Source organism: Balaenoptera acutorostrata, chromosome 10, assembly GCF_949987535.1.
Source record: "Balaenoptera acutorostrata chromosome 10, mBalAcu1.1, whole genome shotgun sequence".
NCBI classification, from domain to species: Eukaryota; Metazoa; Chordata; class Mammalia; order Artiodactyla; family Balaenopteridae; genus Balaenoptera; species Balaenoptera acutorostrata.
The window spans coordinates 67,405,456-67,429,117 of record NC_080073.1 but is presented as its reverse complement, the minus strand read 5'-3'; the positions used below and the strand labels follow the sequence as shown (position 1 = coordinate 67,429,117).

General features: G+C 39.4%; 1 protein-coding gene and 1 pseudogene across 3 annotated transcripts in view; one reads left to right on the top strand and one right to left on the bottom strand.

Moving 5' to 3' along the window:
• The window catches only part of ILRUN (inflammation and lipid regulator with UBA-like and NBR1-like domains), a 118,000-nt gene that overhangs the window by 71,474 nt on the left and 22,864 nt on the right, over positions 1-23,662 (top strand). For 2 of the 3 annotated variants that reach the window (XM_057554869.1, XM_057554868.1), the window contains one exon: positions 22,504-22,832. In XM_057554869.1, coding sequence (XP_057410852.1) covers positions 22,504-22,832 — 329 coding nt within the window. The remainder of the gene's footprint in view (positions 1-22,503; positions 22,833-23,662) is intronic. The other variant, XM_057554870.1, reaches the window with a different exon arrangement.
• On the bottom strand, positions 10,395-10,863 carry LOC114238460 (40S ribosomal protein S29-like; annotated as a pseudogene).

Here is a 23,662-nt window from a genome sequence, read left to right as displayed (position 1 = left end):
CCCCACACTTTCATGAGTTTTACCTCAAGAATCTCTACCAGGTTTTCCCAGTGAATATTGGAGGGAAAAAATCCCCTAATTCTTCTGGCAGGGAAAGGGGAAAGTAACTGTTTTGAAATTACCCAGAATATTGTGTTTTTCTTAAGGCCTGCCCTCAGGAGAAATTATTTTACCCGAGCCTTACCTGCTGTGGGTTTATCAGAGCCTAACTGACCTAGAGGAAGGGAAATGCCCAGCTCCAGTCCCCTTAGCCATCCTGTCCCATAAATGGGGAAGAAAACTGAGAAGCATTGATGAAGTTCATAGTCCAGGGGCACAAGCTCACCAAAAGACTGAGGCCTAATCATAGGACTGCAGAATGCTTCCCCTCCCCCTACACCTAAAAGGCTCTTTTCTGCAGTTCCTTTTACACAGTATATTCATGTACACCTTTCAACAGAAAAGGAAAAGACGAAAAACACAGTTTGAAGAGACTGAACAAGCATCAGAAACAGAGTCAGACTGAACAAGCATCAGAACCAGAGTCAGACATGATAGGAGTGTTAGAATTATCAGACCAGGGATTTTAAAAATCTGTGGTTAATATGCTAAAGATTTTAATGGAAAAAGTAGACAACATGCAAGAACAGATGGATAATGTAAGCAGAAAGGTAGAAATTCTAAGAAAACAAAACAAAACAAAACAAAAAAGGCAGAGATCAAAAACTGTAATAGAATTGAAGAATGCCTTTGATGGGCTCATTAGTAGACTGGACCCAGCTGAGAAAAGAATTTCTGAGCTTGAGGATATGTCAGTAGAAACTTTCAAAACTAAAAAGCAAAGAGAAAAAAGACTGGGAAAAGAAATGGAAAAGACTACCCAAGAACTGTGGGACAACTACAAAAGATGTAACATATGCATAATTGGAATACTAGAAGGAGAAGAAAGAAAGGAACAGAAGAAATATTTAAAGTAATAATGACTGAAAATTTTCCTAAATTAACATCAGACACCAAACCACAGACCTAGGAAGCTAAGAGAACACCAAGGAAAATAAATGCCCAAAAAACTACACATAGGTGAATCATATTCGTAATGCAGAAAATCGACGATAAAGAAAAAATCTTGAAAGAAGTCAGAGGAGAGAAACAGTTTACTGATAGAGAAACAAAAATAAAAGTTATATATGACTTCTCCTCAGCAATCATGTAAGGAAGCAGAGAGTGAAGTGAAATATTTAAAATACTGAGGGGAAAAAAAAAAACCTCCCAGCCTAGGATTTGGTACTTTGCAAAGTTATCCTTCAAAAGTTGAGAAGAAATAATTTCTCAGACAAACCAAAATTAAGGGAATTTGTTGCCAGTAGTCTTCCCTTGCACGAAATGTGAAAGTTCTTCAGAGAGAAGGAAAACTGCAGGTCACAAACTCAGATCTATACAAAGAAAGAAAACACATTGGAGAATGAGTAAGTGAAGGTAGGATTAAAAGTCTTATCCTTTTAAAAGTTTCTTACTCTTGTTTAAAAATATGTTATTTATTTATTTGTTTGTTTGTTTATTTATTTATTTATTTAATATGGCTGCGCTGGGTCTTAGTTGCGGCACATGGGATCTTCGTTGCCGCCTGCAAGATTTTCATTGCATCATGCGGGATCTTTAGTTGCATCATGCAGGATCTAGTTTCCTGACCAGGGATGGAACCCAGGCCCCCTGCACTGGGAGTGTGGAGTCTTAACCACTGGACCACCAGGGAAGTCCCTATTTTTCTTATTCTTAATTGATCTAATATAACAATTTGTTCAAAATAGTAACAGCAACAGTGTAATCAATTATGTATGCTTGTGTTCAATTATATGTGTTTGTGTGTATCTCTGTGTGTATACATACATATATATACATATGTGTGTGTGTGTGTGTGTGTGTGTATATGAATAAGTGAAATGAATGACAGCAGTGATACAAGGGACAGGAGGGAGAGATTAGGAGTATTTTGCTATTATATGATACCTGCACTATCCATGAAGTGGGTAGTGTCATTTATGATTTCACTTGGATTAGTTGTAAATGTACATTGCAAACTGACAACCTCATTAAAAGAAAAAAAAACTAATTGTTATGCTAAGAAAGGAGAGAAAATGGAATCATGTAAAATGTTCAATTAAAACCTAAAAGGCAGAAAAAGAGTAGAAGAGAAAAATCAGAACAAAGAACAAGAGCAACAAATAGAAAACAGTAACAAATATGGTAGATATTAATCCCGCTATATCAATAACCACTTTTAAACCTCAGTAGTCTAAATGTACAAATGAAAGAGATTGTCAGAATGGATCACAAAACAAGACCCAACTCTACGTTGTTTTCAAGAAAATTCTAATATAAATGTACATATACATTAAGAATAAAGGGATGGAGAAAGATGTACTGTGCTAACACTAATCCAAAGAAAGGAGAAGTAGCTATATTCAGTCAGAGCAGACTTCAGACCAAAGAAAATTATCAGGGATAAAGAGGGATAGTATATAATGGTAAAGGGGTTAGTACTCCAGGAAGACATAAGAATTCTTAATGTATATGTGCCTAACAACAGGATATCAAACTCTGTGAGGCAAAACTGATAGAACTGAAAGGAGAAATAGACAAAATCTCCACTGTTTTAGTTGGAGACTTCAACACTTCGTTATCAGAAATGGACAGACCCAGCAGGCAGAAAACCATAAGGACATAGTTGAGCTCAACAACACCATCATTATGCTGGATATAATTGACATCTGCAGACTACTTCATCCAACAGCAGCAGAATAGACATTCTTCTGAAGCTCACATGAAACTTTTCACCAAGGTAAACCAGATTCTGGGCCATAAAACACCTTAACAAACTTAAAAGAATAGAAGTTATACAGTGTATCCTCTCACACCACAATGGAATTAAACTAGAAAGCAACAACAGAAAGATAGTGGAAAAATCCCCACACTTCTGAATAACATATGGATCAAAGAAGAAATCTCAAGAGAAATCTAAAAATACTTTGAACTAAATGAAAATGAGAATAACACCTATCAGAATTGTGAAATGCAGCTAAAGCAGCGCTCAGAGGGGAATTTATAGCATTGAATACATGTTAGAAAAAAAGAAAAACCTAAAATCTATAATCTAAGCTTCCACTTTAGGAAACTAGAAAAATAAGAGCAAATTAAATCAGAAGAAAAATATAGATTAGAGCAGAAGGCAGTGAAATTGCAAATAGAAAATCAATAGAGAAAATCAATAAAACCTAAAACTGGTGTTTTGAAAAGATTGATCTAAGTCAGTAACCTCTGGCCAGGCTAAGAAAAAAAAGGAGAAGATACAAATGACTAAAATCAGAAATGAAAGAGAGAACATCACTACAGATCCCATGCACATTCAACGGATAATAAAGGAATATTATGAGCAAGTCATGTTGGTAACAAACAGATGCAATGCCCATAAATTTGATAACTTAGGTGTAATGGACCAATTTTTTTTTTTAATTAATTTATTTATTTATTTTTGGCTGTGTTGGGTCTTCGTTTCTGTGCGAGGGATTTCTCTAGTTGTGCCAAGCGGGGGCCACTCTTCATCGCGGTGCGTGGGCCTCTCACTATCGCGGCCTCTCTTGTTGCGGAGCACAGGCTCCAGACACGCAAGCTCAGTAGTTGTGGCTCACAGGCCCAGTTGCTCCGCGGCATGTGGGATTCTCCCAGACCAGGGCTCGAACCCATGTCCCCCGCATTGGCAGGCGGATTCTCAACCACTGCGCCACCAGGGAAGCCCCCTGGACCAATTTCTTGAAAGGTGCACTCTGCCAGAGCTCACCCAAGAAGAAATAATCTGTATAGGTCATATCTATTAAAGAAATTGAACCAACAATTAATAACCTTACAAAACAGAAAGTGCCAGGCTCAGATGAGTTCACAGGTGAATTCTACCGGACATTTAAGAAAGAAATTTTACCACTACTCTGGAATCTCTTCCAGAAGAGTGAAGCAGAAAGAATACTTTCTGACTCATTCTGTGAGGCCAGCATTACCCTAACGCCAAAACCAGACAGACAGTACAAGGAAAGAAAATCATAGACCATTATCTCTCATGAACATAGATGCAAAAATCATCAACAAAATATTAGCAAATCAAATCCAACAATGTGTAAGAAGAATAACATACGCTATGACCAAATGAAATTTTTCCCAGACATGCAAGGCTGGTTCAACATTCAAAAATCAATTAATATAACCCATTATATCAACAGGCTAAGAAGAAAAGTCAGGGGCTTCTCTGGTGGCGCAGTGGTTGAGAGTCTGCCTGCCAATGCAGGGGACACGGATTCGAGCCCTAGTCTGGGAAGATCCCGCATGCCGCGGAGCAGCTGGGTCTGTGAGCCACAATTACTGAGCCTGCGCGTCTGGAGCCTGTGCTCCGCAACAAGAGAGGCCGCAATAGTGAGAGGCCCGTGCACCGCGATGAAGAGTGGCCTCCGCTTGCTGCAACTAGAGAAAGCCCTCGCACAGAAACGAAGACCCAACACAGCCATAAATAAATAAATAAATAAATAAATAAATACATAATTAAAAAAAAAATAAAGGGCTCAGGAATGATTTGGGCCCCAGCCCTTTTTCAAAAAAAAAAAAAGAAGAAAAGTCACATGTTCATATCAATAGATACAGAAAAACCATTTGTTAAAATCCAACACCTATTTGTGATTAAACTCTCAGGGAACTAGGAAGAAAGGAGGGGATCTCTCTCTACTTGATAAAGACTATTTACAAAAAATCTTCAGCTAATATCATACTTAATGATGAGAAATTAGAAGTTTTCTGCTCAGATCAGAAGTGAGGCAAAGGAAAATCCACTGCTTTTCAACATCGTACTGGGCGTCCTAGCTAGTGCAATAAGACAGTTAAAGGAATTAAAAAATATCAGGTTGGGAAGGAGGAAATAAAACCGTCTTTTTTTTTGCAGATGGCAAAATTTGAAAGAATCAACAACAAAAAAAATCCTGGAACTAATAAGCAACTATAACAAGGTTGCAGGATACAAGATTGATTTACAAAAATTAAACGCTTTCCTATAAACCAGCATGAACACGTTGAATTTGAAATTAAAAACACATTACCATTTATGTTTTTATCCCCCCAAAATAAAGTACTTAAGTGTAGAGCTATCCAAGTGTGAACAAGATCTATATGAGGAAAACAACAAAATTCTGATGAAAAGAATCTGAGAAGAACTAAGTAAGTGAAGAGATATTTCATGTTCATGGATAGGAAGACTCAGTATTTTCAAGGTATTAGTTCTTCCCAGCTTGACGTGCAGATTGAACACAGTCCCAATCAAAATCCCAGCAAGTTATTGTGTGGAAATCAACAAACTGATTCTAAATTATATACAGAAAGGCAAAAGACCCAGAGTAGCCAATTCAACAATGGAGAAGAACAAAGTTGGAGAATGGACACTCTCTGACTTCAAGACTTCCTATAAAGTAACCAAGATATTGTTGTAATGGTGAAAGAATAAACAAATAGATAATTGGAACAGAAGAGAGAGCCCAGAAATGGACTGACACAAATATAGTCAACTGATCTTTGACAAAGAAGCAAAGACAGTACACTGGAGAAAAGATACTCTTTTCAACAAATGCTGCCGGATCAAGTAGACATGTACATGTAAAAAAATGAATCTACACACAGGTCTTACATCCTTCACAAATATTAACTCAAAATGGATTATAAATCTAAACATAAAATGCAAAACTGTAAAACTCCTAGAAGATAACATAGGCAAAAACCTAGATGATCTTGGGTACGGCCATGACTTTTTTTGGTTGTGCCTCACAGCTCATCAAACCGGAGCCCTCGGCAGTGAAAGCATGGAGTCCTAACCATCAGACTGCCAGGGAATTTCCCATGACTTTTTTTTTTTAATTGAAGTATAGTTGATTTACAATATTGTGTTTCAGGTGTGCAGCAGAGTGAATTGATTATAGGCAATGACTTTTTTTTTTTTTTTTTTTTAATTTATTTATGGCTGTGTTGGGTCTTCGTTTCTGTGCGAGGGCTTTCTCCAGTTGTGGCAAGCGGGCGCCACTCTTCATAGCGGTGCGCGGGCCTCTCACTATCGCGGCCTCTCTTGTTGCGGAGCACAGGCTCCAGATGCGCAAGCTCAGTAATTGTGGCTCACGGGCCCAGCCGCTCCGCGGCATGTGGGATCTTCCCAGACCAGGGCTCGAACCCGTGTCTCCTGCATTGGCAGGCAGATTCTCAACCACTGCGCCACCAGGGAATCCCCGCAATGACTTTTTAAATGCAACACCAAAGGGGCATGATCTAAAGAAAGAATTGATAAGCTGGAGTTCATTAAAATTAAAAACTTATGCTCTGTGAAAGACAGTGTCAAGAGAATGAGAAGACAGGCCACAGACTGGGAGAAAACATTTGTAAAAGACACATCTGATAAAGAATTATTATCCAAAATATACAGAAAGCTCTTAAAACTCAATAATAAGAAAACAACTCAGAAAACAAGCAAAAAAAGAGTTGAACTGACATCTCACCAAAGAAGATACACAGGTGCAAATAAGCATATAAAAAGATGTTCAACATTATGTCATTAGAGAGTTGCAAATTAAAATAAGTTACCACTACCTACCTGTTAGAATGGCTAAAATCTGGAACACTGACAATGCCAAATGCTGACAAGGATGTGGAGCAACAGAAACTCATTTATTGCTGGTGAGAATGCAAAGTGGTACAGTCACTTTGTTAGGCAGTTTGGCAGTTTCTTACAAAACTAAAATATTCTTACCATATTTACAGCAGTTATATTCATAATTGCCAAAACTTGGAAGCAATCAAAACATCCTTCAGTAAGTGAATGGATAAATAAACTTTGGTACATCTAGACAGTGGAATACTATCCAGCACAAAAAAGAAATGAGCTTTCACTTCATGAAAAGATACAGAACACCCTTAAGTGCATATTTCTATGTGAAAGAAACCAGTCTGAAAAGGCTACATACTGTATGATTCCAACTATATAACATTCTAGAAAAGGCTAAACTGTGGAAACAGTGGTTGCCAGGGACTAGGGGAGGGAGGGATGAATAGGCAGAGCACAGAGGATTTTTAGGGCAGTGAAACTATTCTGTGATACTATAGTGGTGGAAACATGTCATTATACATTTATTAAAACTCATAGAATGTGCAACACGAGTGAACTCTGACGTAAACTATGGACTTTGGGTGATAATGATGTGTCTGTGTAGATTCATCAGTTGTAACAAATACACCACTTTTATGTAGGATATTGATAGTAAAGGAGATTTTATGTATGTGGAGGCAGAGAGTATATTATCTTCTCAGTTTTGCTGTGAACCTGCATCTTCTAAAAATAAAGTCTTAAAAATAATGAACTCTATTAAAACTTATTTTCAATAATAAAAAATAGTAAACATTAGGAAATAATAACTTTCTAGGTCAAATGGTGTCTGAAGGGGCTTTCCCAGATATGCAGTATTTTAACTAAAAAGATTCAGATTGGTGACAGGGTATCACATTTCCAGATTGCAGTAAATAAGCATAAACTCTGGTTGAGCATGACTAATGCAGTTTGGCATGAGTTGAGGGTTCTGTGTGCAAAAGAGTGGGAGGTAGATTGAAGGTGATGGTACTCTGAAGAATATTTACACCCACAGGTCATCTGGAAGAGGGATGAGTAGCAGAGTGTCATGGCCCAGACTAAAAGGCCCAAAGCACTGTACCTCTGCTGTGAGAGGGTGGCGAGGGTGGCTCCCTTTGTAGGATTGGGAAGTCCCAATGGCCATGAGTGAGTCCCAAGACCCCCTGTGTGTGGATGTTGCTACTTCAGTCTAGGGATGAATAGTCATTCATTCCCTCAAAGCTCTGTGCCCAGATTCAAGCCAGGAAAATTTTTGGCCTGTTAATAAGGGCCTGCAGTGGAAATGAAGAGGAAGGGATACTTAGGAAGATTGGGTAGGACCAAAGAGATGAAGAAAGTGAAAAATGAGAAAAATAAAAGGAGAATGAAGAAACATTTAAGAAGTTCTGCTTTGTCTCTGTCTGACTCTGACTTGTCAGTGAATGTGATGATGTCTGTAATGTAGTTCTCTTTGGAGAGAATGTTGAGGGGGAGGGGTATCTAGTTTCTTTGTTTTGCTAGTTCTCTCATTGGTCCAGCTAGGATGATGATGTTGACTGGGAGCAGTTTCCCTGAAGCCAGAAACAAAGCCCATCCTCTTTTAGGAGGAGGGGGAAAGGAGAGTTGATGTAGTACATTATCAAAGATCTCACCAAGGATAACTAATTACCATCAGTAATGCTGTTTTACCCTTTTTGTCCATAATTATGTCAAAGATAGCGTTTGAGTTTCTTAAAAAAGACAGATGGGGCTTATATCTTGTTATTATGCTTTTTAGTATTCAAAACATACATAGTACCTCTGTAGAAGGACATCAGAGTCCTAAGTTAAACCTTACTTTAAAGCACATGTACCAAGAAGAACAGACCTTTTTCTTTCTTTTTTTAATGGAACTACTTAAGGTTGAATTAAGTAAATCAGTTGCTAGTCTAAAATTTGACTTTCTGGTTCTTGAACTAAATACTTGGAAGTACTTCTTCTGTTCGAATATTCTATTTTAAATTACCCTTTGGTAAAAATACTACAGATATGAAGAAGCACCAAGTGTGTCACAATCAGATTGGTTGAGAAATGCAGCAGAAGTAGTGAAGGAATGAGAATTCCAGCCATTTTTCTCCCTATTTGCATGTAAAATGGACAATATTTAAATGTTAAGCCCTTTTATCCAATGTTACATTTAAGTGTTTTTCAAAGTTAATACAAAACGATTGTTAAAATGCCAGTTTTAATCTGTATATTTTTTGTCAGTTACATACGTTTGGCTCTTAATGTGCTATAGTTTTGATTCCCTGTGTTACCCTTAAAACATAATTATACTTTGAGATTTAAATTAGCAATTTAAGTTGCTTAAATGTACTTTCGTGCTATATTTTCTGCAATTGTGCTATCATCCACTCAGTTATACTTTATTAGTAGGCTATAAAATTTCAAATTATTAAGACGTTAATATTTCCTTCTTTTCTGCCAGGAATAGTTGTCTCCATAAGTACTGTCTCTTTCCTGGTTGGTGGAACACTCAAAACTGACCAGGGGTGGGGGAAAGTGCTGCCTGAAGTTATAGATAAGTACTAGTCCAGGAGTTAAAAGATCTGACCTCTGGTTTTGATTCTGCCACATAATATATTAGTGATTGACCTTGAGCAACTAATTCAAAGGTACTGGGCCTCAGGGTTTTGTTTGTTTGTTTGTTTGAATTGTGAAATACACATAACTATTTACCATCTTAACCATTTTTAAGTATACAGGTCAGTGGCATTAAGCTCGTTCACGTTGTTATACAGCCATCATCACTATCTATCTGCAGAACTCTTGCAAAACTGAAACTCTGTACCTATTAAATAATAACTCCTCTTCTCCCTCTCCCTCCAGCCCCTGACAGCCACCATTCTACTTCCTGTCTCTGAATTTGACTACTCTGGGTACCTCATATAAGTGGTATCATACAGTTTTTGTCCTTTTGTGACTGGCTTTTATTTCAGTTCATGTTAAAGGTTCATCCAAGTTGTAACATGGCTGAGAATTTTCCAACTTTACAAGGCTGAATAATCCATTGTATGTATATCCCACACTTTTAAAATCATTTATCTATCAATGTACACTTCGATTGCTTCTACCTTTTGGTATTATGAATAATGCTGTTATGAAAACGGGTATACAAATATCTCTTTGAAACTCTGCTTTTAGTTCTTTTGGGTATATACCTAGAAATGGGATTGCTGGACCATATGGCAATTCTATTTTTAATTTCTTAAGGAAATGCCATACTGGTTTCCATAGTGGCTGTACCATTTTACCCTCCCACCAGTGTACAAGGGTTCCAGTTTCTCCACATCCTTGCCCAGACTTGTTATTTTCTGTTATTTTGACAGTAGCCATCCTAATGAGTGTGAGGTAGTATCTCATTATGGTTTTGATTTGTAGTTCCCTAATGATGAATGATATCAAGCATCTTTACCTGTGCTTTTAAGTCCTTCAGTTTGTTCAAGTCCTTTGCCCATTTTTCCCCCCAGTGTGAATACTTTTATATAACTGAGGGAAAATAAGCCACATATTTTGAAGATGAATCCGTTGAGAAGATAATAGTAAATTTTTAAAAGGAGATTTCTGTAGTCAGTTGACTATTCCATTCACATTAAAACTCTCACAATTGAAAAGGGTTTTTGTTTTTGTTTTAATGTACAAAGAGCTAGCATTGTTTCTGCGGTAAGGTAGATGTCCTGGATGAACCATTCAAGAAGTTGGCTTAGTCCAACTTAATGAAGCCTATATCCTTCGTGTACTGTTGGAAACACTGGTGGTACATATTGAGGCTGTACTTTTGGATCAGACTTGCAGGTTTTTTTAAAAATTTATTTATTTTTGGCTGTGTTGGGTCTTCGTTTCTGTGCGAGGGCTTTCTCCAGTTGCGGCAAGCGGGGGCCACTTCTCATCGCGGTGCGCGGGCCTCTCACCATCGCGGCCTCTCCCGTTGCGGAGCGCAGGCTCCAGATGCGCAGGCTCAGTAGTTGTGGCTCACAGACCCAGTTGCTCCACGGCATGTGGGATCCTCCTGGACCAGGGCTCGAACCCGTGTCCCCTGCATTGGCAGGCAGATTCTCAACCACTGCGCCACCAGGGAAGCCTGGACTGTGCAGGTTTGAGCAGATGCAGCAAGAGCAAGAACCCTGGCCTGATTTTCTTGGATGGCTCCATTAGAGCTGCTGGTGACCCATCTTGCTTTCTCATATGTAGCAAGGCAAAAGGCCCTTTGCGCATTTTAAAATCAGGTTATTAGTTTTATTTTGTAGGAGTTCTTTATATATTTTGGATATTTGCCCATTATCAGATATTGATTTGTAAATATTTTCTCCATTCCGGTGTTTGCCTTTGCACTCTGTTGATTGTGTCCTTTGATGCACAAAAGTTTTAATTTTGATGTAGTCCAGTTTATCTTTTTTCTTTGGTTGCCTGTGCTTTTGGAGTCAAATCCAAGAAATCGTTTCCAAATCCAGTATCATGAAGCTTTCCTTCTGTTTTCTTCTCAGAGGTTTAGTTCGTACGTTTAGATCTTTGATCCATTTTGAGTTAATTTTTGTATATGGTGTAAGGTAAGGATCCAAATTAATTCTTTTGCATGTGGATATCCAGTTTTCTCAACACCATTTGTTGAAAAGACTTCCCTTCCCCATTGAATGCTCTTAGTATTCTTGTCAAAAATCATTTGACTATAAATGTGAGGGTTTATTTTTGAGCTCTCCATTCTATTCCATGGTCTATATGTCTGTCTTTCTGCCAATACCACACTATTTTGATTACTGTAGTTTTGTAGTAAGTTTTGAAATCAAGGAGTGTGAGACCTAACTTTCTACTTCTTTTTCAAAATTATTTGGCTCTTAGTGATGCTGAGATCAATCAAAGGGTTCAAGTGGTGACAGCCTAATCCCTCCAAAGGTCCTCCCCATCAACCAACCTTTTGTCTAATGGTTTTGTTCATTGATTATTGCCTGAATCATTTCAATTAGGGATTACAAAGTGGCAATTTTTTCCCCACATATATTAGCTAGAGTAGTTTTGGGCGGAGGAAACTTTTCTTTATCAACAATGACTTATTTTCCTGAAATTCAGTTTTACAAATAAGGCTAGATTAAATGCTTAATTCTTTACCTTTATTTGCCAGTTTTTTAGAATAAGGGTTTGGTGCTTTATTTACTTTCAGTGAAACTAGTGAATGAAGAGGAGGATTAAAGATTATATTCCCTTTTTATAGGTATCATAAACTCTTAGATTTTATATAGGAAACCTGTTTTACTGTCATTGGTAGAGTCCTCCAGCAACAGTTAGACATAGGCAATCATCAGACATTACTCTTAGCATTGAATCTAACTTCCAACAGTGCAACACAGTAAACATTTTTTTAATGTCACACTGCTAAGTACTTCTGCATAAATAATTTTCTTTCTTTTTTTAAAATAATTTTCTATTTATTGAGCACCTATCCTGTGTCAGTCACCATCCTAGGAAAATTATTTTTAATCTCCAATTCTTACTCCTGTCCCCCTTTGGCCTAGTGTTTTGGGTTTTTTTTTCTTGAATATGTAGAACATTTCTGTGATCCTAAGTCTCAATTTAGGAATGATATATTTAGAAAGGTCTCCCTCCCGTTCTGTCCCCTTCAGATAGTGCCTTCCTCCTCTTATAGGTACTCATTTTTATTTATTCATTTATAGATTATCCATTCAGTGTTGCATTTTGTTTTGTTTTGCAGACACCAGCAAATGTATATAAATGTGTCCTTTTTCTTACAAAGAAGTGTCATAACTATAGATATTGATCTGCATCTTACTTTTTTTCACTTCATAATTATATTCTAGAGATCACTGTAGAAATATTCATTCCTTTTTATGGCTGTGGCGTATCCCCTCAGGTAGATATGTCTTCATTTTTCTAGCTTAGTCCCCACTGATGGACATTTGAGTTATTTTAAACTTCTTCCAATATAAAATTTAAAAAAATTTTTTAAATCCTTTGGAGATGTAATATTGGCACACATTATTGTTTTACATGCCTTGAAACAATAACTATAGATTGGATTGATAAAAAAAATTTCTTGCTGTTACATATAATGTAATATTATTAATTTTCCTCCTCCAGCTTCTTCCCCATTTCTCTGCTCTCTTTCATAGCAGAAGTCCTTCAAACATTTAGTATCAGTAATGGCTATCGCCACCTCCTGTCTCCTCGTCGAATTTTTTCCATTCAGGCTTCTGTCCCTACCACTCCACTAAAACTGCTGCTCTTTTCAAAATCACCAGTGACCTGCATGATACTACATCCAGTGCTTTGTTCTCAGTTTTCAAGTTACTTGATTTATTAGCTGCATTGGACCCACTTAATAACTCTGTTTCCCTTGAAACGCTTTTGTCATTAGGCTTCTAGAATACTATATACTCCTGGTTTTTCTTTATTCTTGGGGCTGCTCCTTCTCTTTCTTTATTTGACCTCCTTATCATTGAATTCACTCCTCTTTCCTTATGTTATCAGCTGGTGGGGAGAGGGCAGTTGTACAGGAAGGGAAGACTGGTAGGAAGGGGTGGAGTCTCTGCTTCTAGGAGTTGAGGCTGGGAGGAGGAAGAGAGGAAGGCGTCTGGGTTCAGAGATCACCTGAAACAAACCTGTAGTCTGACAAAACCAGATAGACATATGTGGTGAGGGAAGGCACTCCAGGTGACCTGTGGGATGCCATGCAGTAAGAGGGAGGAGGGAAGCAGCTTCTGTAAGGTTGGGTTCCTGCTGAAGGATTCTCAGGAGGCTCTAGGGAAGTGGGATCAATTTTGGATTAGCTGCTGTTTCTGAGGCAGGACTAGAAGTGAGGATTAATTAGGGCTTGGGTGCTATCGTGGGTGGCAGTTGGGTATCCTTAGTAATAGATGGCTGTAACAAAGCTGGTCTGGGGGCGTCGTTGGTAAGAAAGCAGTAGGCATTCAAAGAGAGGGTCATTATAGCATTTTACAGCTGCTGTATGACCTTGGGAGAAATAGTGTTTCCTATTATCTTTGTACCTGCCTTTATCTGTGTCCTCCCAGCCTGATTAATGGCAATTTTGGTTTTTTTCCCCATTCTGAGCTGATTTTCATCTTTTGTCTCAGACATGTTTTCACTCTTTGTTTCACAGCACTGATTTTACTGGGTTTGGGAAGTAGGGGTCCTTATTTCCTCAGACCTGAAGTAAATAACTAAGTGATTAAATGATTGCGATTACCTGCCCCCCTACCCTCGCCACACACACAAGTTAAGGCAAAAGCTCATGTTTTTTTTTTTAATTTTTATTTTTGTCTGCATTGGGTCTTCATTGCGGTGCGGGTGCGTCTCTTGCTGCGGAGCACGGGCTGTCGGTGCACGGGCTCAGTAGTTGTGGCGCGCGGGCTCAGTAGTTGTGGCTCGCGGGCTCTAGAGCGCAGGCTCAGTAGTTGTGGTGTAAGGGCTTAGTTGCTCTGCGGCATGTGGGATCTTCCTGGACCAGGGATTGAACCCATGTCCCCTGCATTGGCAGGCGGATTCTTAACCACTGCGCCACCAGGGAAGTCCCTCATGATTATTAAATAGGGCATGATTTGAAAAAATTGTGAAGAGGAGTAGTCTCTTTTTTGTTGCCATTTCTGCTTTTCTTTCTGAGCCCCTCTTCCTATTATGGGCACTGGGGACTCCTCACTGTCTTGTCTCATCCAGGCTTCCAGTGCTCTTTCCTAGGCTTCTCTTTATCTTCTCCCCTTTGTGAACTTGTGCCCGTTGGTTGATCTGATAATGGTGTTAATGTAGCTTAATATGTTCCTTTAGGGGGCATTTGCACTTTAAAATGAAATTCCTGAGAATAATATGAAACTAAGGAATAAGTATTTAATGCACACTGTGGCAAGATGGGGTGGGGAGTGAGAATGGGTAGGGAAGCAGAGCTGAGTAGAGGCAGCCCTTCAACAGTCACTCTGCTGTAGATGGGGCCTGGGCCCCAGAGATCAGGAGTTGTCCTCTGAGGAGCTAATGAACTGGAGTTGGCTGTCCCATCTTCCCCCATAGATGCTGAGGTAGGTGTTGTGTTCATAGATAGTGAAAGTATCTGAGTGCCTGGGCAGGTGTCGTGAGAGCCAGGCATGTGTTGAGTAAACAGTGTAGAAAAACGGACTGGAAGTTGAGACTGGGAAGAGACAGACACAAAGATGAGGAGATACTCATAATGTTGACCTTTGCACTACTTACTCTCGGGGCATGTTTCAGGCCACTAGTTTACCAGTGCTCAGACTCTCTCCTTTCAAGCCTCTCTCACTGAAGCCAGGCAGCACATATCCAGCCTTCCTACTCTAGAAATGAAATGTGAGCCCGTAGCTTGTAGCCCAGCAGCTGACTAGAGCCTGTTTACCTCTGCAGACCCAAGTTGTTTCTTAATTCTCAGGGGAAATGTGGGGTTCCTGTTGTGCTATGAAGATGAGTTGAGCTTTAGGAAGGATTTGAATTCACAACCTCCAAATCTAGAAGTGGCCTCCCTGGTAATCTTGTAGGTACATGCAGGCTAAAGCTAGCCTGTGTCTCCTGGTGCTCTTACAGCTCTTAGGGACGAGCCCAAGGTAGTTGCTCTAGAGATCAGAAGCCTATAAGATTTCATTCCTAGCCACAGTGGGAATTACTTTGAGGTGTCCTTGTAAACTGGATTTTTGAAGGTGGTGCTTTCCCGAGTCCCCTACCCTTTCCCCTTCGGAAACCCACGCCAAGTGGAACCTATTAATGTGGCAGTTTATTGCTTGCTTTTTGTGGCTTCCATTTGCATCTTCTGTGGGCCAGAGGCAGGCTCTGGAACTAGTCAGGCAGCTTCAGCCAAACATCCACATCAAGATGGTTCATTTGTGCCGTCATTGCTGTTCCCCCTGTTTGAAGACTGTTAATGTCCTTACTGCACTGCTGAGAAGGGGTTGCACTAGAAAGGCAAGATCTCCCTGCAGATGGGAATGACTCGTGTGTCCAGTTGATGATGTGGTCTTTTTGAGGCCTCAGAAGAATTGAGCGCGTGACGGCCCCTCCTGCCTGCCCTGCTACAACCTTGTTCTACCCCCTGCTAGATCAAAGCACTCTCCTTTATAGTCACTTCACTACAGAGAGAATTGTTTGTGTTGGCTCCGTTACAACTTTACCTCTTAGTGTTTGAAAGTACACTTTTTTAATGCTATACTAATTTCTTTTAGTAAACTTTACTTTGGAACAATTTTAGATTTACAGTAAAGTTTCAGAGGTGATACAGAGTTCCCATATACCCAGTTTCCCCCATTGTTAGCATCTTACATAATCATGGCACACTTGCTAGAATGAAGACATCAACATTGGTACATTACTATGAACTCAACTGCAAACTTTATTTAGATTTCATCAGTTTTTCCACTCAGGACTCTTCTGTTCCAGAAACCAGTCTAGGGTCCCATATCGCACTTAGTTGTCATGTCTCCCAGTCTCCTCTGGTCTGTGAAAATTTCTCAGTCTTTTCTGTGTTTTTCAGGACCCCTGATAGTTTTGAGGAATACTGGCAAGTATCCTTTATATAAAGTATCCTTTATAACAGCGGACCTCAACCTTTTTGGCACCAGGGACCAGTTTTGTGGAAGACAATTTTTCCACGGACGGGGGGGGCTGTGGTTTTGGGATGATTCAAGAACATTACATTTATTATGCACTTTATTTCTGTTATTATTACATTGTAATATATAATGAAATAATTATACAACTCACCATAATGCAGAATCAGTGGGAGCCCTGAGCTTGTTTTCACTTGCCACTCACTGATAGGGTTTTGATATGAGTCTGCAAGCAGTTGACTTATTATGGTCTCTGTGCATTCAAACCTCTCTGCTAATGATAATCTGTATTTGCAGCCAATCCCCAGCTCTAGCATCACCGCCTCAGCTCCACCTCAGATCATCAGGCATTAGATTCTCATAAGGAGCGCACAACCTAGATCCCTTGCATGTGCAGTTCACAGTAAGGTTCGCACTCCTCTGAGAATCTAATGCTGCCTCTGACCTGACAGGAGGCGGAGCTCAGGCTGTAATGCGAGCGATGGGGAGTGGCTGTAAATACAGATGAAGCTTCGCTTGCTCACCTGCCAATCACCTCCTGCTGTGCAGCCCAGTTCCTAATAGGCCATGGACAGGTACCAGTCTGTGGCCTGGGGGTTGGGGACCCCTGCTTTATAATGTCCCCCAATCTGAGCTTATCTGATGTTTTCCACATGGTTAGACTGATGTTATGGGTTTGGGGAAGAATACTGTGAAGGTGAAGTGCCCTGTGGGGGTGGAGGGTACTTGATATTTGCATAACATCACTGGTGATATTAACCTTGGTCACTAGGTTGAGTAGTTTGTTTGCCAGTTTCTCCACTGTAAAGTTACTCCTTTTCTCTTTCCCTACTCTATCACTAAGATAGAGTGGATTGGAGGGTGTGTAGAATTTTGTTATTTTTTAAAATATTTATTTATTTATGCCCTGCCGGGTCTTGCAACATGCGAGCTCCTTTTAGTTGCGGCATGAGAACTCTTAGTCTCGGCATGCATGTGGGATCTAGTTCCCCGACCAGGGATTGAACCCGGGCCCGCTGCATTGGGAGCGCAGAGTGTTACCCACTGAACCACCAGCGAAGTCCCTGGGGGGTGTATAGAACTAAGCTCCACCTCTTGGAAGGGAGAGTATCTTTATATATTATTTGGAATTCTTTGTAAGGAAGTTTGTCATTTCTTCATTTATTTATATAACTATGGACTCATAGTTAATAAATATACTCATGTATATTTATTTTATAGTTGGAGTTACAATCCAGTGCTACATTATTTATTTTGTTGCCCAGATTGTTCCAGCTCCAGAGGGAGATCTTTCAGGTGGCTCCTGTATCCCTGTAACCTGCCCCTATCCTTTTGTGTTTTGACCACTTCCTTACTTTCTGGTACAACAAGATGTTCCAGGCTTTTCTTATATTTTCCATGCCCCAGCCCTAGAATCAGCCATTTCTCCAAGAAGCCCTTGTTCTTTCTATTGGAGAGTAGTATTTAGAAACTACTGAGCACTAGGTATGTTCATTGCTACAGGGGTATCATTACTTCTAGGCCATCTTAGCAAATAGAGCTAGATAACATATGTATACATACTAACCTTTGCATACAGACATATCTATAATTGTTTCTGTGTTTCGTTTATATTGATGTCTCTGGCTTTAATCCAGTACCACAGGGTTTATTTTAGAATTCCTTCTTTGCTTGCTTTACTGTAATATCCTTCTTTGATAATGAAAAACCTTGCTCTCACCATCCATTTACTTATTTGTTCAACCCAGTATACCTGTACCTGTACTGTACATATATTGTAACCTATATTCCCACAAGAAACAAATTTACCAGTTCTAATATTGTACTGTTTTTAACAGTTCTATTTTAGTGGACAAATCATAGGTGCTTGTTTATATTTATTATGATGTGATTTGACCCATGATGCTAGCTTTTAGATATATGCAAATGTTTTTAATATTCTTACCATAATCTGAGATGTCTTTGTATGTCAGCATGATTGATTAAGATTATGGACTTGGGCTCAAAGTAAAATATTTTCCTTTTACTCTACACTTCTCATAGTCTAAACTTAAGAAATAAAAGGTTATGTTCTCTCTTCAGTAATTTATTACACATTTCTACAAAAGGAAATTTATACTTATTATTAATAAGGTTTATACTTATTATTAAAGGTTTTATCATATGTAAAAAGGACAAGTTGAATGAAATAATATTTACAGTACCTCTAGCTCCAAAGTTCTGGCTCAGGTGCTTTTAAAAAATTACTTTAAGGCAAGACATTCTAAAATTGGTTTCTCCATTGGCTTACTAAGCCCTGACTGTGTAGGCTTGGCACTTGGTTTTACTTTCTTGGCTACTTTTCTAGGACACCATTCTTATTTCATATGTCTGTCAGTAAAGATACTAAAATGGGACTGACTTAACTATAGGTTTCGTTCCCTGGGCACTTGGCTTCCCAAATTCCTGTTTGGGTTTAAAAAGCTATACTAAGAGCTGGAAGTTCTTGGTCATCATCATGGTCAACTTCTAACTTGAAGTCTGATCTTAGGCCCATCACTTCTACCTCCAGACCTCAGATCCTTCATCTAGAAAGTGAAGCAGTTCCGTTAGATGACCCCTGATATTCCTTACAGCTGTGATTTTGTCATCAGCAATAGTGAAATATCTGGCTGGCAGTTTTAATCTTAGTAATTAAGGTGTTCTGGCAAGAATTGGAAATGGTCAACCTCTGAAATAAGCTTATTGGGCTCATCTTCATCCTTTTTATTGTTTGATTAAAAGAAACCCACACACACTATGTGTGGGATGAACACGTTCCAAAATGTGAGGTCTATAGGTAGTACCTGGAGGGCTCAGATAGTACCATGTAGAAGGCATGGTGTACTGTTCATAATGACCCATCATGATAGTAACTTTGGAGGATCAGAACTGGAATTTTAATTATGGGTGTTTATAAATCAGTGACTTCTTAAGTGACATTCCTTTTACAGCTACTATGTAGAATCTGTGAACAGTGCAGAAAAATAGCTAAAGTGAAGAGAGTGTGGTGGCTTTAAGTATGATAAGGCCCAGTGAGTTGTATTAAAGAAGCTTTAGTTCTCAAAGCCAGGGGGGAAATGTCATTAGTCTCGTATGCTAACAGCCTTCAGAACAGTCTGTCCTTTCTCATAAGCATTTAGTTTCCTGAGCTAAGAGAACAAAGCCTATTACCTATAGCTGAGTATGCTAAACATACCATGTACTTACAAAAGGATTTTGGAAAACAGATGGGTGGAAGATAAAAGTAGGAATTAATTTACTGTAAGATAAGGCATATCCGCTTGGAAGAAATGAATAGTAGAGTGAAGGAATGTTGCCTTTGGTTAGAAAGCCTAGAATAAGAGAGCACAGAATGAGTCTCCCTCAGGCTGCCTGCCATTGAATTGTTTTTTAAGGCCCTTATCATATTGGTTTATGAGATTGAGCAAGTCTTGAATGAAAGTCATCTGACCCACCATTACTGGCACTGTTAGAGATTTCTAAGTGAAATGGTACTCTGCCTGTCTTTGTTTACAGTGTTAAATCAGCAGGTTGAACTTTCTTTTTTTTTTTTAATAAATTTTTTTATTTTTATTTTTATTTTTATTTATTTTTGGCTGCGTTGGGTCTTCGTTGCTGTGCGTGGGCTTTCTCTAGTTGTGGCGAGCAGGAGCTCCTCTTTGTTGCGGTGCGCGGGCTTCTCACTGAGGTGACTTCTCTAGTTGTGGAGCGTGGGCTCTAGGTGCACGGGCTTCAGTAGTTGTGGCTCGCAGGCTCAGTAGTTGTGGCTCACAGGGTTAGTTGCTCTGTGGTATGTAGTATCTTCCTGGACCAGGGCTTGAACCCGTGTCTCCTGCATTGGCAGGCGGATTCTTAACCACTGCGCCACCAGGGAAGCCCAGGTTGAACTTTTATGATACTAGTTTACGTAAAGATTCACATTTGCTTTAATGGTAAGTGTGTCTGGGATGGATTCCCATTCCTGTGATCCATACTAATGTTGCTAGTGGCTTTAGCTTCCTCTTCACAAGAGATAAAAAGAGTTGCTCATTATAGAAGTGAACAGTAGATGTCACTGCATCTCTGCTTACTAAGGTTTTGGCTCATAGCTGTTTGGATACAACCAAGTTCTTAATACAGCTTCCAAATCACTAACCTTAAATCGAGTATTTATGGCTATCTGACACTTAAGATCCCCTTCCTCAGCTGTAGAACCCAGATTGAAAATTGAGAACAAACGCAGCCCAAGAGAGTTTTCCTTAGTTTCCTTCAATTTCCTTTTTAGTCTATTTGTTCTAGGCTTATATATTATACAGTAGTCCCCCACTTATCTGTGGGGCATATGCTCCGAGACCCCTAGTATGAATGTTGAAACCACAGACAGTACTGAACTCTATATATACTGTGTTTTTTCCTATACATACCTACCTATGATAAAGCCTTATTTACAAATTAGGCACAGTAAGAGATTAACAACAATAACTAATAATTCAGTTGAACAGTTATAACAATATACTGTAATCAAAGTTATGTGAATGTGGTCTCTCTCTCTTAAAATATCTTATTGTCCAAATTTAATGCCTTTTCCATCTTAACTAAGCACTTATCACTCACTGTGGCTCTCAGTTTTGCAGTTTGAAGTGCGACAGCAAAACTGGCACAAGTTTCCTTTTTCCTTCTTCACAACTTGATGGATAGAAGATTTGTTACCATAGGTTTTAGCAGCCTTATTTAGCATATGATTTTTTTCTTTCCTTATTCAGTTGAGAACTTTCACCTTTTCACTTGAAGCACTTTACGGCTTCTCTTTGGCGTATCTGAAGTGCCAGCATCGGTTCTCTTGTGCTTTGGGGCCATTATTAAGTACCATAAGGGTTACTTGAATACAAGCAGTGCCGTACTCGATTGTGATTGTCGATCTGATAACCCAGATGGCTACTAAGTGACTAACGAGCAGATAGCGTATATAGCTTGGATACGATGGACAAAGGGATGATTCACATCCAGATAGGATGGAGCAAGACAGTGAGAGATTTCATCACACTACTCAGAACAGTGCGCAATGTAAAACTTAGGAATTGTTTACTTCTGGCACTGTCCATTTAATATTTTTGGACCACCATTGACATGGGTAACTGAAACCATGAAAAGTGAATCATGGGTAAAGGGGACTACTGTATTGCCATGTAGCTAACTGATGAAGTTTTATCTGCCTTTTCCTATCAACCTTATACCACTTACTTAGGAGCCTGAACAATTTTTCATATTTGTTTTCAACAAGGTTCACACTTAAAAGCTTCTTGGCCTTTCTATAGCTTGCTTTTTGAAAACCTTCCATCAGGAAAGTAGATGCCACTGTTCTCTGAATTGAGGTGCTGAACATCAAATTGAAGTGCCGCTTACTTTGTTCATTTCTTTTTGAACCCATGGCTTTGACAGTTGAGGAAATAAAGAACTGAATTATGACCAAAAGTCCTATGGTGCATCTTTTAAAACAAATCTCTTATGGTTTCAATGTAGATGGTAGGGTTTCCCTATCTGACAGAAAGGCAAAGTTGGTATCAAATTGGATTATTTTATCAATAGAAAGTCTCAGGCATACTAAATTTTGTTATCTTTTGAACACATAGATGGTGAAAATAGCCAGGGTGGTATCTGTTCTAATATGTCAGGATTAGTGCTGGCTTACACCTGTGTCCTGGTGTAACTAATAACGCCCTCTTTTACTCTCAGTTGTCCTAGTTTGGGCAGGTCACTCTAAATTGCCCCAAAGTGGGGGGAGGGTTGGTTGATAAGTTGCAGTTTTAGTAATTATAAACATTTTTTTTGCCTCAAGAGTTATGCCTGCCCTGAGTTTTCTGAGTTAACCATGTACAAAATAAAGCAAAAACCACAAAGAGCTTGTAATTCTGGAAAAATAGCTTTTGGGTTTCTATATATTGATCATTGTTCCTCTGGAGTAATGATTTCCAAAATATGGTTATGCATCAAAATCAACTAGTAACCTTTTTACAGATAGTTTCATGGGTCTCACCACAGACCTCTCCTGAATTTGTACCAGAGTATGAATTTGACGTTACCAAAAATGTGGAACTGCATGCGATGCAAATGTACTGGATAACTTTGTCAGTAAGCTTCTAAACTAGCATGTAGAGGAACATTTCTTCTTATGGTTTGGGTGGTGTTTGGGGTTCTCTGTGATGGCTGCTTTGAGCCTTGAGGGTATGCCTGGCATTGACATGACTTGCCTTTTTGTTTCAGATGTCATCTGGGTCATTCTCAGTGTGGAGGTGGGTGGACTTTTAGGAGTAACGCAGCAGCTGTCATCTTTTGAAACGGAGTTCAACACACAGCCACATCGCAAGGTAGAAGGAAACTTCAACCCGTTTGCCTCTCCCCAAAAGAACCGACAATCAGATGAAAACAACTTAAAAGACCCTGGGGGTTCCGGGTTCGACTCGATCAGCAAAAACACGTGGGCTCCTGCTCCTGACCAAACCGAGCAAGATGAGAATAGACTCTCACAGAACTCTGTAAATCTGTCCCCCAGCAGTCACGCAAACAACTTATCAGTAGTGACTTACAGTAAGGTAGGTGCCCTCGGAGAAGAGGAGAAGGGGTAGGTGGTGGGCCTTGGGATTTGTGATACTCCTTCATGGCAAACCTAGAAGCCTAGAATGTTCTTTAAGACTGCTTAGCTCTCCTGCCAATGCAACAGCACAAAAACCTACCCCTTCTCCCCTCCCCCCCTCCCCCATCTCCATGTCCTGTGGATGTTACTCCATCCACATTTATAATTTACTACTGTCTCTGCTCTGGTTTGGGTGCTGAAAGAACAGAGTTCTTTACCTTTAGCATTAAAAAAAAAAAACAAAAGAAGTCAAAATATCACCAGCCATTCTTCCAATGTAAATGTATACCAAGTGTAGAGCAACAGCACACCTTTGGAATTTGTTCCTACTGTGTTTTTTTGGTTTTGGGTGGGGTGTTTTTCCTGAGGAAATAGACAAGCTCAATTATTTATCCTAATGTTGTTGTATCCTATCCAAATGTTGTTGGGCTTCCACTTTATTTACCTAGTTTGCATGTCTTCTTGTTGATGTCTTTCCAGTCTCTTATGGCCCATCTACCTCCTCACCTACAACCCAGAGTGGCCCAAGTGATATTTTGACTTTTCATGTGTGAGGAATAAGTGAGAGAATTGTTTGTTGAGTTAATCATGATTTTAAATATTCTGATTGTTCTAAGACAGTCTTCTAGGTGTTTGATTTCTTGATCTGTTTTGCTTTGCTTGCTGATTAAACAGCACCTTCCATACTCCGCCAAGGTGACTATGGTTCCTGGTTGTTGGTTTTGGTAGGTTGAATAAAGCCCTGATGCTAAGCGCTAACCATTGTAGGTGATTTGTGTGGCAGGGCCT